The 13956-nt window shown below is 38.2% G+C and overlaps 1 protein-coding gene across 1 annotated transcript in view; it reads right to left on the bottom strand.

Moving 5' to 3' along the window:
- Positions 1 to 13956, bottom strand: part of LOC136883340 (V-type proton ATPase catalytic subunit A) — a 64005-nt gene that overhangs the window by 25262 nt on the left and 24787 nt on the right. The window contains exons 5-6 of the mRNA XM_067155579.2: positions 3552 to 3703; positions 331 to 602 (exon numbers count right to left, since the gene is read on the bottom strand). Of these exons, the coding sequence (XP_067011680.1) occupies positions 331 to 602; positions 3552 to 3703 (424 nt within the window). The remainder of the gene's footprint in view (positions 1 to 330; positions 603 to 3551; positions 3704 to 13956) is intronic.

A 13956-nucleotide genomic window follows, 5' to 3' on the forward strand; every position in this document is an offset into this window, starting at 1 on the left:
TGAGCTTTCTCGCCAAAACCTCTCGTGCCGATAGATCGGCATGCTGAGTGCGAAAGGGTTACCTGACAGAAGTGGGACTACCACGTTAGTCTCTTATCAAAATGGAAATTTGGAAATACTAGATTTCAAAACAGAAAGGCGCTTGCCATCTAGATTTCACAACACTCGCAGAGCTGCATAGTAAATTCTTGAGAAAATGGGTATATCCAATACATGAAAAAAAATCTTTTCCCCACTCGGAACTAAAAAGAAACAGGATGCTTAAATTTTGCAAATAGGGAGAATTACGAGTAAATACGGTAAAGAGAACAAGGTAAAGGGAATACATACCTGTGTAAATGGAAGCTTCTCGAGCAGCGACAGGCATGTTGGATGTGTTAGCTACCAGTGCTGTTCTCTTCATAATAGACTCTGTGTTACCATCAATCTCCACTGTTAGCTCGGGGAAGTCCCGCAGTACTTCAGACATTTCGTTACCACGCTCTCCACAACCGACGTAAATGATGACGTCTGAGTTTGAGTATTTTGAAAGAGACTGAGAAATCACAGTCTTCCCACAACCAAAAGCTCCTGGGATAGCAGTAGTTCCTCCCTGTACACATCTGTTGAGTAGACATACAAAGTATATACTTCACTGTTTTAACTTATTTCTTCATATTGCATATACTCGTTTCAAAATCTAGATAATACAAAGAGGTACTGCAAAATGGGAAGGTATTTTGTACTTTCTACCACATGAGGCTTCATTTTCTACTAGCATTACAAGTAGCTACACCTGCACTGAAGCCAGAATTAGAGCAGATCTGAACACGGTTGACAGCAATACGAGCAGTCCAATGATGACTTGCGTCTGTCACATTTCATTTCTCTCCTCAGCCTCTATGTCAATTGCCATAGGCAGGAAATTTACTTGTACAGTACTTCTAATAGATTAAGCAATGTATATTCTTTTAATGGTTCATCACATATAGCTTGCTCCATATTTTCTTTCAAGCTAGTCAGTTAAATACATATGCAAGAGGTTAACAGGTTCTGGGAAAAGGGGTTGGCAGCTGATATGTCCACATCACAGATTTGTCAACATGACCCTGTCGACCTCAAGTTTTCTGTCCATTGCTATCTTGTCTATTACAGTCAGACCCTCTTAGTTACTGCCCAGTACTGTAATGATCATTCTCTCTTTTTTTTTCTTCTTCTTCTTTCTTTGTACACAGAATATACAGAAATAATGATCAAAGTTATTTTTGCAACAACTTTATGCAATACTCAAATAAAATTTTACAGAAAATTTAATTTTATCTTATGCTGGCTCCTCTTAATGGTACATTAAATTGTGATACAGAGCAAGATGCAAGGAGAGACAGAGTAAGAAATGTTCAGGTCAGAAAAGAGAAAGCAGTAGAAAAACTGAAGAATAAATTGAGATGGTTTGGATATGTCTTGAGGATGGAAGAGGGAAGGATACCAAAACAAGTGTTGGAGGCTAGAGGAAAGAGGGCAAGAGGGACGCCCAGAGCAAGATGGATGGACTCTGTCAAGGACAGTATAAGAAAAAGAAGACATGACTGGAATACAGTTACAGAAGAGGAGTGGTGAAAGGAAATGTAATAGTGAAGTGCCATCAACACCCCAATCTGGCAGGAGCTGGACAAGGAGAAATAAAAATGATGAAAATGATGGCAGAGGAAGATTATGTAATATTTCTCTAGATTTTGAATATGCATGTTTTCCTCTTAAAGCTATGGAGGTGATTAGAATTTTCTTCTACTTTTCTCTTCATGTTACTTTATGTTCTTGCTTCAGTATCCACTTGCCTGATTCATGTGTGTGAGATCACCATCTTTTAGTGTTTGGATTTCTTCTGCAACAATAAAATTCACTGTACACACTTTTTATGGCACGTATGCCTCTCTCCGCAACACCAGTATTTCCTTCCTGTGCCCTTGTTGTTTGAGTACAATGACAAACAATACTATTATGTTCAAGCACATTTTTACTTCCGTTTCATTCAATTATCCTTTGTATTTTCCAGTTGTTCTAAATACATGTTAGGCGAAACATTGTCCTGGTAATGAATCAAAACCCTAGGTAATGTTCAAATTCCCTTCCATGGAAATATAGAAAGTTGCATTAGTAAAATTATTACAGAAGAGAAGCAGCACACCATCATGGATTACAAGAAATAAAGTGGACAAAGCAATTGGACATAAAAATAGTGAACTAATATTTTGTGGACTAAAAGTGGGGATGAAGTATGGACATCAAAAAGTGGATGAAAGCGCATGCGCACGCACACACACAAAAAAAGTCATTGACAATCAACGACTGCCTCATTATAAGCTGTGATAACCGGTTGTACAGTGCCTCTGTGTGTCACTGGATCTTGGGAAATAGTGAAGAGAGAATGATGTTCTATTAGATTCTACAAAAACATTTCTCAAATCTGCAAAATGGCATTAAAACATGCAAGCCTTCTAATTCTTAGAAAGGCCACAGCTACTCAGTGGCAGAGATATAACGCGTCTACTGTGCATGACGCTTAAGTTTTATAGACAGCAGGAATATTTTCGTGATAGTTCATCGTATTATAAAGATATGTGGAACACGTATTGCTAGCAAATTTTCAATGGGTTCTTGTCGATATTATAATGCCAATTTTAAGTTAATGGTTATTAAACACTCAGAAATGTAGAATAATCATAGAGCCACAAGAAAATATGGCATAGGCCTAACTAAAGCCAATATACAGTGTTAACGTGAAGACAAATATAGCTAAAAAATGCATACTGTACAAAAAATGCATTTGTTGGCCCGCAACAAGGACGCTTAAGAAGTCGGATGAAATTGTGAGGTATGTACACGAAAAACATAAGGGCAGAATGGCCATACCACAGCGCAATACACTCGTTAGTCAACCTTCAACGACCGCGATTAGGCCTACGGCAATCTAGATCTATATCATATACATCACTAGCCACTGAAGTCGGCCCGAACCCGGCAAGAGAGATGTGCATGTAGCGGAGCTGGTTGTACCTGATGCTGAGTAAAAGCAGCAGTTTTATAGACACCAAGAATATTTTCCTGATGGATCGTTGTATCGTAGAGACGCATGGAATAGGTATTGCTGGCAAACTTTCAACGGGTTCTCTTCAATAATATGATGCCAATTTTAATTAATGGTTATTAAACCCGCAGAAATAAAGATTAATTGTGCAGCCCCCCCAAAAAAAAAAAGACATAACAAAGCCAATGTTCGGCGTTAGCATGAAGACAAAGACAGTCTAAAAATGCGCACTGTACAAGAAAGGCATTTGTATGATTTTACAAAGCACTTTTTAAGCCTGATTTAAATTTTTTGAAGGAAAAATTGGGGGTAATCTTGCATTTGGAGAAATACGGTACCTGTCCAACCCATCATTCCTTCCATACCTGATAAAGTCAGTCAAGACTTTAAATTTACACAAATTCTTGATGACTGTCAGGCAATGTATTTAACATAAGTCATACTGCCAAATTAATTCAACATTTTTAACCGAAAGAACATTACTTACGGGAACAGTGAATCCAACACCCGTTGACCACATAATAGAGGGTGATTAGCTGGCAGTTTCTCTGTAACAGGTCGTGGCTGTCGTACAGGCCACACTTGTAACATAGTAAACTTGGATCGCTCTCCATCAAACTCTGTCTCCAGCACCACATCCTACGAAACAATTTGCAATGAATTAACTGTCTCCAAATCTTGGTAACAAACAAACAAACAAGCAAGAGCATTTTCCTCAAACCATTTTCAACTGAAGTTTTACCTAGTAATAAAAAGAAATTAAATATAACACAGAATAGAATGTTAAAAATTCAGGTAGGAAAGATACCATGCAATGACAATACAAATCAAATAAATGAGTGGAAAGCTACAACTTTCTAATGCAGTAATTCAGACACAATATTCCCTATCAAACACATTCATAGTTGGTTCTTGGAAAACTATTCACTATCCATTTCTGTTAATATCTTCCCACGCTCTTCCAAGGTAGAACTTTGGTGTAAGTTCCACAAGTTAGATGCATGCTGCAACATGATTGTTTAGTTTTTTTCTAGTGGCTTAGTTATCTCCTACCAGTCCCTACCAACTTCACAGAAAATTCTTTTTGTGTGTACATTAATTATCATCCTTGATTACATTGGTTTATCTTCAGCGTAAGGGGTGACTTTGGTTAGGTATGAGTATACACATGGTATATCAATTTATCACCACTGGTTTGATGATGATGATGATGATTATTATTATTGTTGTTGTTTAAAGGGGCCAAACAGCTAGGTCATTTGCCCCTAATGGTACGAGGTACAATGAAATGAAACAATAATTAAAACTTCAAAATGTATCTGCTGATTACAATATTTAAAAAATGACGATGAAAAAATTACGATGAATCCAAAACAACAAGTGAATCCAATTCACAATGCCTTCTTTCCTGACATGAAGCTTGCTATAAAAAGGGGTCCAAAATCCAGGGTCCCAGCCCCACATAGGGGTATATCACTGGTAAAGCAGAACCATGGTGTTCCTCCTACAGTGGCACTAATCACAGGTATCATAGACTCATGGTGTTCCTCGTATGGTGGTACTAATCACAGGTAATGCAGACCCATGGTATGTCACACATAATGGTACCTCTTGCAGGCAACACAGACCCATGGTGTTCCTCACAGAACGGCACCACTCGCAAGCAACGCAGACCCATGGTGCTCCTCACATAGTGGGACTAATCACGGGCGCTGGTATACTCTTCGTGCTGTTCACCTAGTGGTACTACCGGTAATCATAGGCAAAGCAAACCCACAACGTATCACACATTATGTAACTACCCACAGGCAACACATGATGATGATGATGATGATGCTTGTTTAAAGGGGCCTTACATCTAGGTCATCAGCCCCTAATGGTACGAAATGAGATGAAATGTTATGACTATTTAAATACCCATAATCCTCCACAGACCAGAATTCGAAAACGTGAGGACGAAGAATGAATGGATGGATATGAAGTTAAAACAATCAGTGGATCCGACCCGCAATGTCCCACATTCCCAGAAACTAGCGTTAAACAATAGTATTACTGACCAAGGGACTGCTTCTAAAGCACAATACTGAATCGACGATGCTTGTAGTCGAGACGGGTCAAAATCCAGGTCATCGGCCCCTCATAATGGTACTTATCGCTAGGAAAATAGAACCATGCTATTTGTCATGTTGCGGTACTAATCAAACGTAGCGTAGACTCGCGGTATTCCACACATTACGGTACTACTCATTCGCACATTTAACACAGACCTATAGTGTTTCGCATACACTGTGGCGCTTTCCTCACATAAGTGGACTAACCACAGGGACCCACACTATCCCGGGGTGTTCCTCACATAGTGGGTACTACGCATAGGCAAGGCAGAACCATGGTGGCACTCATCCCATGGTGTTGCTCATATAGGGGTACGAATCACAGGTACTGTAAAATGCATCCCGAGTCACACATCGTCGCTACTAACCACAAACCTATTTTGTACCTAACATAGTGGTACTATGCACAAGTAAAAGCGACCCATGGTGTTCTCTACGTGATGGTACTAATTACAAGTAGTCTCATGGTTCTAATTTGATCATCCCTTTGTTGCCCCTTTTAGTTGCCTCTTACAACAGGCAGGGGATACAGTGGGCGTATTCTTCTTCTGGATCCCCCACCCACAGGGGTCACCACTGGTTTAAGAGGTATTACCGTATTTATGCGCATAATCCTTGCATATTTTTTTAAACAAATGAAGGCACGAAATTGGGGTGCGGCTTTTACTTGCATCAAGGTTGGCAAGATGCTCCTGGCCCACCTACTTGTTGATACTGAATTTACACTTATGCTTTGTGTAACAGCCGATGGAATAAAACTGTTCCCACATGTCATATTTAAACAAAACTGATTATAAATTGCCTTTACATTTTTAAAAAATAGTATTTTACAGACTAATTTAAATTCAAATGTCTCTGCGTCACGATAGAACGCGTCTTCTGGAACATGCAGGGTTAGCCCACCACACTTTCACTCACTTCAGTGTGTGTCTAGTGCATTTCATAGTTGCTAAGTTCGAGTGAAATTGTATATTCTTTTGTATTGAAAGTTAGAAACTTCATTTTGTTCCGTATTGAACTGGGATTGGCTATGTACATTTATATCACGCAAAATTTGGCTTTCAATCTTTCCGTCAGGTCTCCATGTTTCCATACTGAACTGTGAATCGTGACGTTAATTCAAATTATGATCTTCACACGACCACATTGTTGGCTTCGAAACCACCTGAATTAAGCCTGTTAATTACCGCAACTTAAGAGAACAAGATTATTCTTCCCACTGATAACATATGTTGCCTTATGATTTATGCACCTCAAGCTGGACTATTCTCTTGCTTATCAAGACTCAACAACTGGGATACTTCTCAAAAATGTTATGTTTTACTGTCAGACACACCACATCACTTCAACTAATTATAATCTAACAGTGACTTTATAGGTGCTGTCATATGTTTTAGATGGTTATAAGCACCATACCCTCATCATTTTTAATGTTACATTTAAAATTTGCCTTAGTAGGTGCATTTAAATGTTGTATATAGATACACCTTATGTTCTACAAACCTCAAGCTGGACTACTTTCTCGTGTATCATACCCTAACTATTGTTACCTTCTCTGTTTTGCTTTCATTGTTTTAACTTTTAACATTAATCCTTGTATTTGCTGTCATGTGTTTTATATTTCAACTAGTCATAGTTTAACATTTGGCTTGTAGGTGCTATCATGTGTTATATATTGCTATTCGATAAGTTGCATTTTGCTCAATTGATCGTTTTTTTTTTTCTTTTTTCTTTTTTTTCTAGTTGCTTTACGTCGTACTGACACAGATAGGTCTTATGGCGACGATGGGACAGGGAGGGGCTAGGAGTGGGAAGGAAGCGGCCGTGGCCTTAATTAAGGTACAGCCCCAGCATTTGCCTGGTGTGAAAATGGGAAACCACGGAAAACCATCTTCAGGGCTGCCGACAGTGGAGTTCGAACCCACTATCTCCCGAATACTGGATACTGGCTGCACTTAAGCGACTGCAGCTATCGAGCTCGGTAATTGATTTGTTGGCTGATGACGACGCGCAATGAGCGTCGAAACTAGTACCATTCTTCTCTAGACGTTATGGGATATATAATCACATCAATAAACATTCATGGTATTGACAAGGTGGACCTTTAACATTTTATTCTTTTGTATTCGGCGTTTTAAGGAACGCCACAATATCACATAGCAGGCAGTGTGCAGAGAAGCAGAATCTGTGAAGACTGGCGATGCTGACAGTAGGCGAAAAACCGTGGCACATAATTATAATCAATTTGTACGTACCAAACAATATTGTCAATGCCGATGAAACTGCCTTTTTTGCTCTTTCACTGCCGACCCCAGATGGACCTACGATTTTAAAGAAGATAGGATCACTGTACTGTATTAAAATGCAGATGGAAGCGAAAGACTTCCTCACTTCGTCAGAGGAAAGTTCAATAAGCAATGATAGGTGTACTTGCACAAAAGTGCCCGACAAGGCATCTAAAAATGCAATCAGTATGGTAAACCAAAAAATAAAACACTTGCATACGGGAGCTAGCTTAATTTGGCCTCGTCTTTGAATTGTGCCTTTTTTCTTTCATTGCATGAGGTGGTTTGCCAGTGAGTTATCCAAGTGCATTATTTGAATAATGTAAATGCACCTTGTTGGGTACATTTCGGAAATAGATTTTTTTCCATCGCAGTTGAAAGGTTTAAACTGAGAATCAATGTTAACTGCATACAGTAGTAGGTATCAAAATATTTTGTGATGCGGCAAGAGTTGGCATTTCTGAATTATGAGTTGATGGTTAATTTGAAATAGCGTAATAACGTGGTTTTACTGTATCACAAAACTAACATCCGAAATCGCCGGTGTGTCTGTTTCAAGTATTTACATTACACAAAAAGAATTATCCACTGCCAGTTGTGTTAGTATCCAAGTAAAAAGAGACCGCGTGTGAGAAGTGTTTTAGACGTAGAGTGTGACGAATTTGTAGTAATTTAATAGAGGATTCTAGTGATGCAAGAAACAAAGAATCTTCAGATCTACAGGGAATCGAGCCTACTGCAAGCTCAGATTAATGAAATAGCTGTCATGTATGTAGGCCTACTTGCTAATTTTCATGGCATTTTATAGCAGTGATAATGTATTTTTTTATCATCTCAGGCAAAGCAGCTGTATCCGTAAAATTAACATCACGTGGATCTCGTGGAGTGATATGAATTATTTGTTTATACCTATGTTACTCTTTCAATGGAAGGAATTTTAGTTCATTTCATTTTTTTTTTCAAAATGAGCTTTCCTAAAATTAGGGAGCGGGGATTATTTGACGGCAGGGATTATTTGCGTAAATACTGTACTGTGTCATAGTTGGTAATGACATCTGTGTTGAATTCCGGAAATAACGCCATATTCCAGGCGTGGGAAGTAGGGAACATGTTCCACAATTTATATTAGGTTATTATAATAATAATAATAATAATAATAATAATAATAATAATAATAATAATTTTGTGTGGCTATTTTTAGCCGAGTGCAGCCCTCGTAAGGCAGACCCTCCGATGAGGGTGGGCGGCATCTGCCATGTGTAGGGAACTGCGTGTTATTATGGTGGAGGATAGTGTTGTGTGTGGTGTGAGAGTTGCAGGGATGTTGGGGACAGCAAAAACACCCAGCCCCCGGGCCACTGGAATTAACCAATGAAGGTTAAAATCCCCGACCCGGCCAGGAATCGAACCCGGGACCCTCTGGACCGAAGGCCAGTACGCTGACCATTCAGCCAACGAGTCGGACATTAGGTTATAAAAGAGACTATATTTCTAGAGGTGGTTCTCTGGCATTCATAATGAACACGTCACATTCCTACAAGGAATTTGAGGGAAGATTTGCTTCATGGGAGGAAGTTGTGTCATCTTCTGGATTGAAATTCTCAGCCTAAAAGAGTGATGTGCTGGTAAAAACACTAAACAAGAATCAAGCCTATAATGACATAACACTAGGAAGGAGAAAAACAGTTGAAAAGATCTGAAAGCTTTAAACATCCGGGAAGTGTAACTGAAGAAAATGGAGGAAACGGATAAAAATCAGTAAAAGAGTAAGGTGTGCAAATGGATTCTTTAATAATGTGGGATGATTGATATGGAACAGGGATGTACCACAGAGATGTCAAGACTTATTTTGTGCCAATTTTGACATACGGATCAGAAACATGGGTGACTGAGAGGGATACAAGTAGAATACAAGCAGTGGAAATGAAGTTTCGAAGGTGTCGAGGAGGTTTAAAAGAATGGACGAAGTAAGAAATGAGAGTTCGGGATATGGTAAATGAGGTACCCCTGCAGGAAAAGATAGAAAAATCAAGGCTGCAATGGTATGGACATGTTTAGAGAATGGGAGAAGAGAAGGCAAGTACAGAATCAGGCACAACAACGAACTGTACCAACAATTGGAGAGCATTACAACATCTATGAGGAAGAGGAGATTGAACTTCTATGGTGATGTCATGAGAATGGACAATCAGAGGCTCACCTCCAGAATCTTCCACACCATCTCTAAAGGGAAAGCGACTAATGCCAAGTGGGCAAGACTCGTCAGAAAAGACCTTCAAGAATTGGGCATTGCTCCCAGTGAAATTTATGACAGGAATAGGTACAGAACGTTGATCAAAACATCCAACTCTCTCCAGTCACTAACAGAAAAAACAGTACGTTCGGGAGGAGGTGTGAAATGGACTTGGGAGCAAAAAGACATTCCGAGTGCAAGAATGAAGGAGTACTGGTCAAAGAAGAAAGCTGCTGGAGATAAGAACCACGTGGTCCATAGCAGGCCCAAACGGAACTTAAAAAATAATAATAATAATAATAATAATAATAATAATAATAATAATAATAATAATAATAATAATAATAATAATAATAATAATAATAATAAAGTTGAAGGCCGGGTTAAATTAAAATTTAATTGTCATGAGTGATAAATGATATTTGCTGTTATTCTGTTATGTTTGATATGTGCTCTATTGGTGGATTATGTGCCTGGAATATGGCGATCCTGTGGGATTAATTTGTGATTTTATTTGAAGAAGCATGTGTCTTAGGTACCAGCCTTCTGCGAATTTGGAAAATAATGTGGATGAGATTTAGGAGTAATAATATTTTATCGCGACTCATGAACCACATGTTCGATGATATTGATGTTTAGCCATTATTTATGTGCGTGGTAATTCTCGACCAATTCTTCTGAATATTGAATTACTGATTTTTAGATGAGGAACGTTGTGTTAATTCTACTATTTTTCTTTTCTAAGTAATTGCCCAGATTCAATCACATTTCAATTAATGTCGAGTGTAACAATTTATAAGATACCGTCAGAATATTCCATGGACAGGATTAAAATAAAAATCAAAACTTAAAACTAAATTCCAGAATTCGATTGTAAAATATGTAAATAACAATCGTGTATCATATGTGTGAATGTGGAATGAGTGCAGTAGTTAGTGATATCTTTCTGTGATTTATTGAAACGTGGTTCTGACCTGGCCACGTGTTCATCACGGCGGGCCCGGTTATTTCGGCGTTGTTTGTGAGGACGTGTTTTGTGAAGATTAATACCATTAGTTATTTTTATTGAAAATTTACGTAAAGTTAATTTTTACGTACTATTTAAAAATGAATAGGTGTGTATTATTTCATTTGCATATGAGTAAAATGCAGAACTGTTAAATATTGCAAATAAATAATTTTCTAGGCATCGTGTAATATGAGTTAATGCCATTCATTATTTAAAGCACATTAGATTTCATGGAAATAATAATTCTTGAGAACGTAATCAATTTTTGTAGTAAATTCTAAAACAGACATGATTAAGTGAAGTGAAGTTCCGTTAATTGAGATATTTTCATGAGTGTAATTCGGGTGAATTAGGTCAGAAAGTTGATTCAACATCTATGGAACTTATCCATGAATAAGATAAATAATAATGTAATATTTTCTAATAATATTAATATATTAATATTAATGACGCCATTATCAGTTAATTTTTCTTTATGAAATTAAAGTTGATAAATATTTTTTTGAACTAAGAGAAATGCTACTGCAATAGCTTATGGTTGGTAATTTATTTTCATTTGTTAATAATTCGACAAATGTTAGGATGAGGTTTACCCTTGATAATTTATTTTAAGCCAGATGTGGGCTAATTTTTACTTTATATTTCAGTTAAATTCAGGCTTCATTATGGAAGGAGAAAGAAGTTATTATTGTGTCAGACAACCTTAGGAGAAGAATCCAAACAAATATCAGCAAGATTATACTGTTAAAAAGTTTGTTATTTCATGTTCAGTGAAGTGCTATTTATAATAAATGTCAAACCTATTGTTTTAATTATTTGTTTTTCCATTGTCGTCAGTCCTTGAACTTTACCTGCCCTTAAAAATAAGCAAAGCCAGTCAGCGAACGGTCCATGTCTGGGACTCTCGCTCACCGGCTGAGCCTGCCGGGAGATTAGGGGGCAATATATGGTAACGAAGTGATGTCAAATACTTCGACAACTCTAGTAATTTGTATTCGTGAACTCTACCAACTCAAGTTTGGATTCTAGTAAAGTCAACCAGGCAAGAGAGAGAAAGCCAGACCATTGCAATGTCTTGTGAAAGAGACTAGCGTGGGAACTCGAATGCTTCTTGTATTCATAGAGTTCAATGAATCCATGTTATGACTGAATACAGCTGAAACAATATTATTCAGAAGCTGGTACTACTTGGGGATCTACTGCAAACATCCTGCACTCTTCAGCCTTAGCACTGGGTTTCTCTACTGCCGACTTGTGCTCCAGTGTGGCTTAATAGCCCGTATACAAAGTATATTGACCCACAATTGAATACCAGCATGCGTCTTATACCTGGCACCATCAGATCAACTCCAGTTCACTGGCTCCCACTGTTGTCTGGAATAATGCCACCTGACTTACAAAGATCCAGTGCTCTTGTTCGAAAGTACAACAAGATCTGCAAGAATCCTCTGCTACCCATTCTAAATGACATACCAGCTCTTTGTCTCCAAAGATGGAAATTACATCCACCCCTTTGTGATGCTGCTCTGAAGATGTCCACCAACTTCAATGCTTTGGAGGAGTGGAAAGGCTGCTGGAATAACTCTCCTGACTTGCCCCTGCATAACATCTTCAGAAAGGGAAAAAATGCTAATGGATCCCAACTGCTGCGTGCAACTTGGTCCAGACTGAACAGGATCAGGACAGGTCATGGAAGGTGCAGGGATTCTCTCTACAAGTGGAAAATTGTACCATCTCCAGAATATGATTGTGGAGCCCTCGCCCAGACTATTCCCCACATAGTAACCGAGTGTCAACTACAGGCTTATCCAGGTAGATTGAAAGACTTTCTATCACCAACAGAGGAAGCACAACAGTGGATTCAAAAGTTGGACATTTAGATGTAACAGATAACACTAATGCCTGAAGTGAATCAATGTTTTTAGTTATTGTTCATATATTGTATATTATGTGCATAATTTCCTTGCCATATGCTAATAATAATAATAATAATAATAATAATAATAATAATAATAATAATAATAATAATAACAATAACAACAACAACAACAACAACAACAACAACAACAACAACAACAACAACAACAATACAGCTGCCCATTTGAGACATGAAAGTTAAAGCAATTGTATTTGTAGTATTTATGCATTTTCTATCAGAGATCATATACATGTTAGATGAACACTAGCTGGCAGTTGAAGAGAAAATCCTCACCGCTAGCTGGGGGCTTATTCATTCCATTCCTGACTCGGTTGAATGACTGGAAACAGGCTGTGGATTTTCCATGTACTTATTCTGATCATAAACCGATCATTTTTAATCTTTCCTGGATTCGTTTTCAAGAGCCATCTTTTCCTTTGGAGAACCTTCTTAGATTACAGTAGATTCTTCTGGCATATAAATAAAAATTTAAACACATTTGAAATAAACGATAGGTATAAGATTGACCGTGCAATTGTTCACCTCTACAATAAGGTCAATAATGCACGGAAGTATGTCATTTGTATCGCCAGAAGTCCTGCACACTTGTCTACGGGCAACAATGGTGCTGGTCATACTGTCATCAATGACAATGGCAGCAGATGTAATTTACTGCAAGTAGAGGTCTTGCATCTTGCTGTGGGGTCCAGAACATCAATAATAATAATGTTCTGGACCGTCGTCAAAATGTGCGCACCATGCTGGAAACGGTTCCTGGACGGGTAATGACTACGATTGCAGTCCGGCCGCCGGTTCAGTACCGCCAAGGCACCCAAGACAACACCACGCCGGATCTCCTCACGGATTTGATCCATATTAAAAATGGTTATAGGAAAAGATGGCAAAGATTTAGGGACCCAACTGACCAGGTGGAATACCTGGACCTAGCCCAGGAAGTACGAAATCGATTGCTGGAAAAAAGATTGAAAAATGGGAGGAACGTTGCCGTAATCTCTCAGAAAACGAGTCAGATCGTGAATTTTGGCGGAATCTCTCAGGAAACGAGTCAGATCGCGAATATCGGCGGGTTATATATAAAACGATAAGCATTCAATTATAAATTTCAGTATAATACCGTAGCGAAGCACGGGTATCTTGCTAGTGTTTAATAATTTTAAAATTCTGAATTTTTCTCAAATATATACTAAATTATTGTCTCAACCCTTTGTAATGAAAACTAATACTAAAACTAAGGAAAAAGACTCAATAATTTGAAGAGAGAAAAAATTGCTAATCAGTTTCTTGTTTAGGTTAAGAATCAATCAATCAATCAATC

Source organism: Anabrus simplex, chromosome 11, assembly GCF_040414725.1.
Source record: "Anabrus simplex isolate iqAnaSimp1 chromosome 11, ASM4041472v1, whole genome shotgun sequence".
Lineage (NCBI taxonomy): Eukaryota > Metazoa > Arthropoda > Insecta > Orthoptera > Tettigoniidae > Anabrus > Anabrus simplex.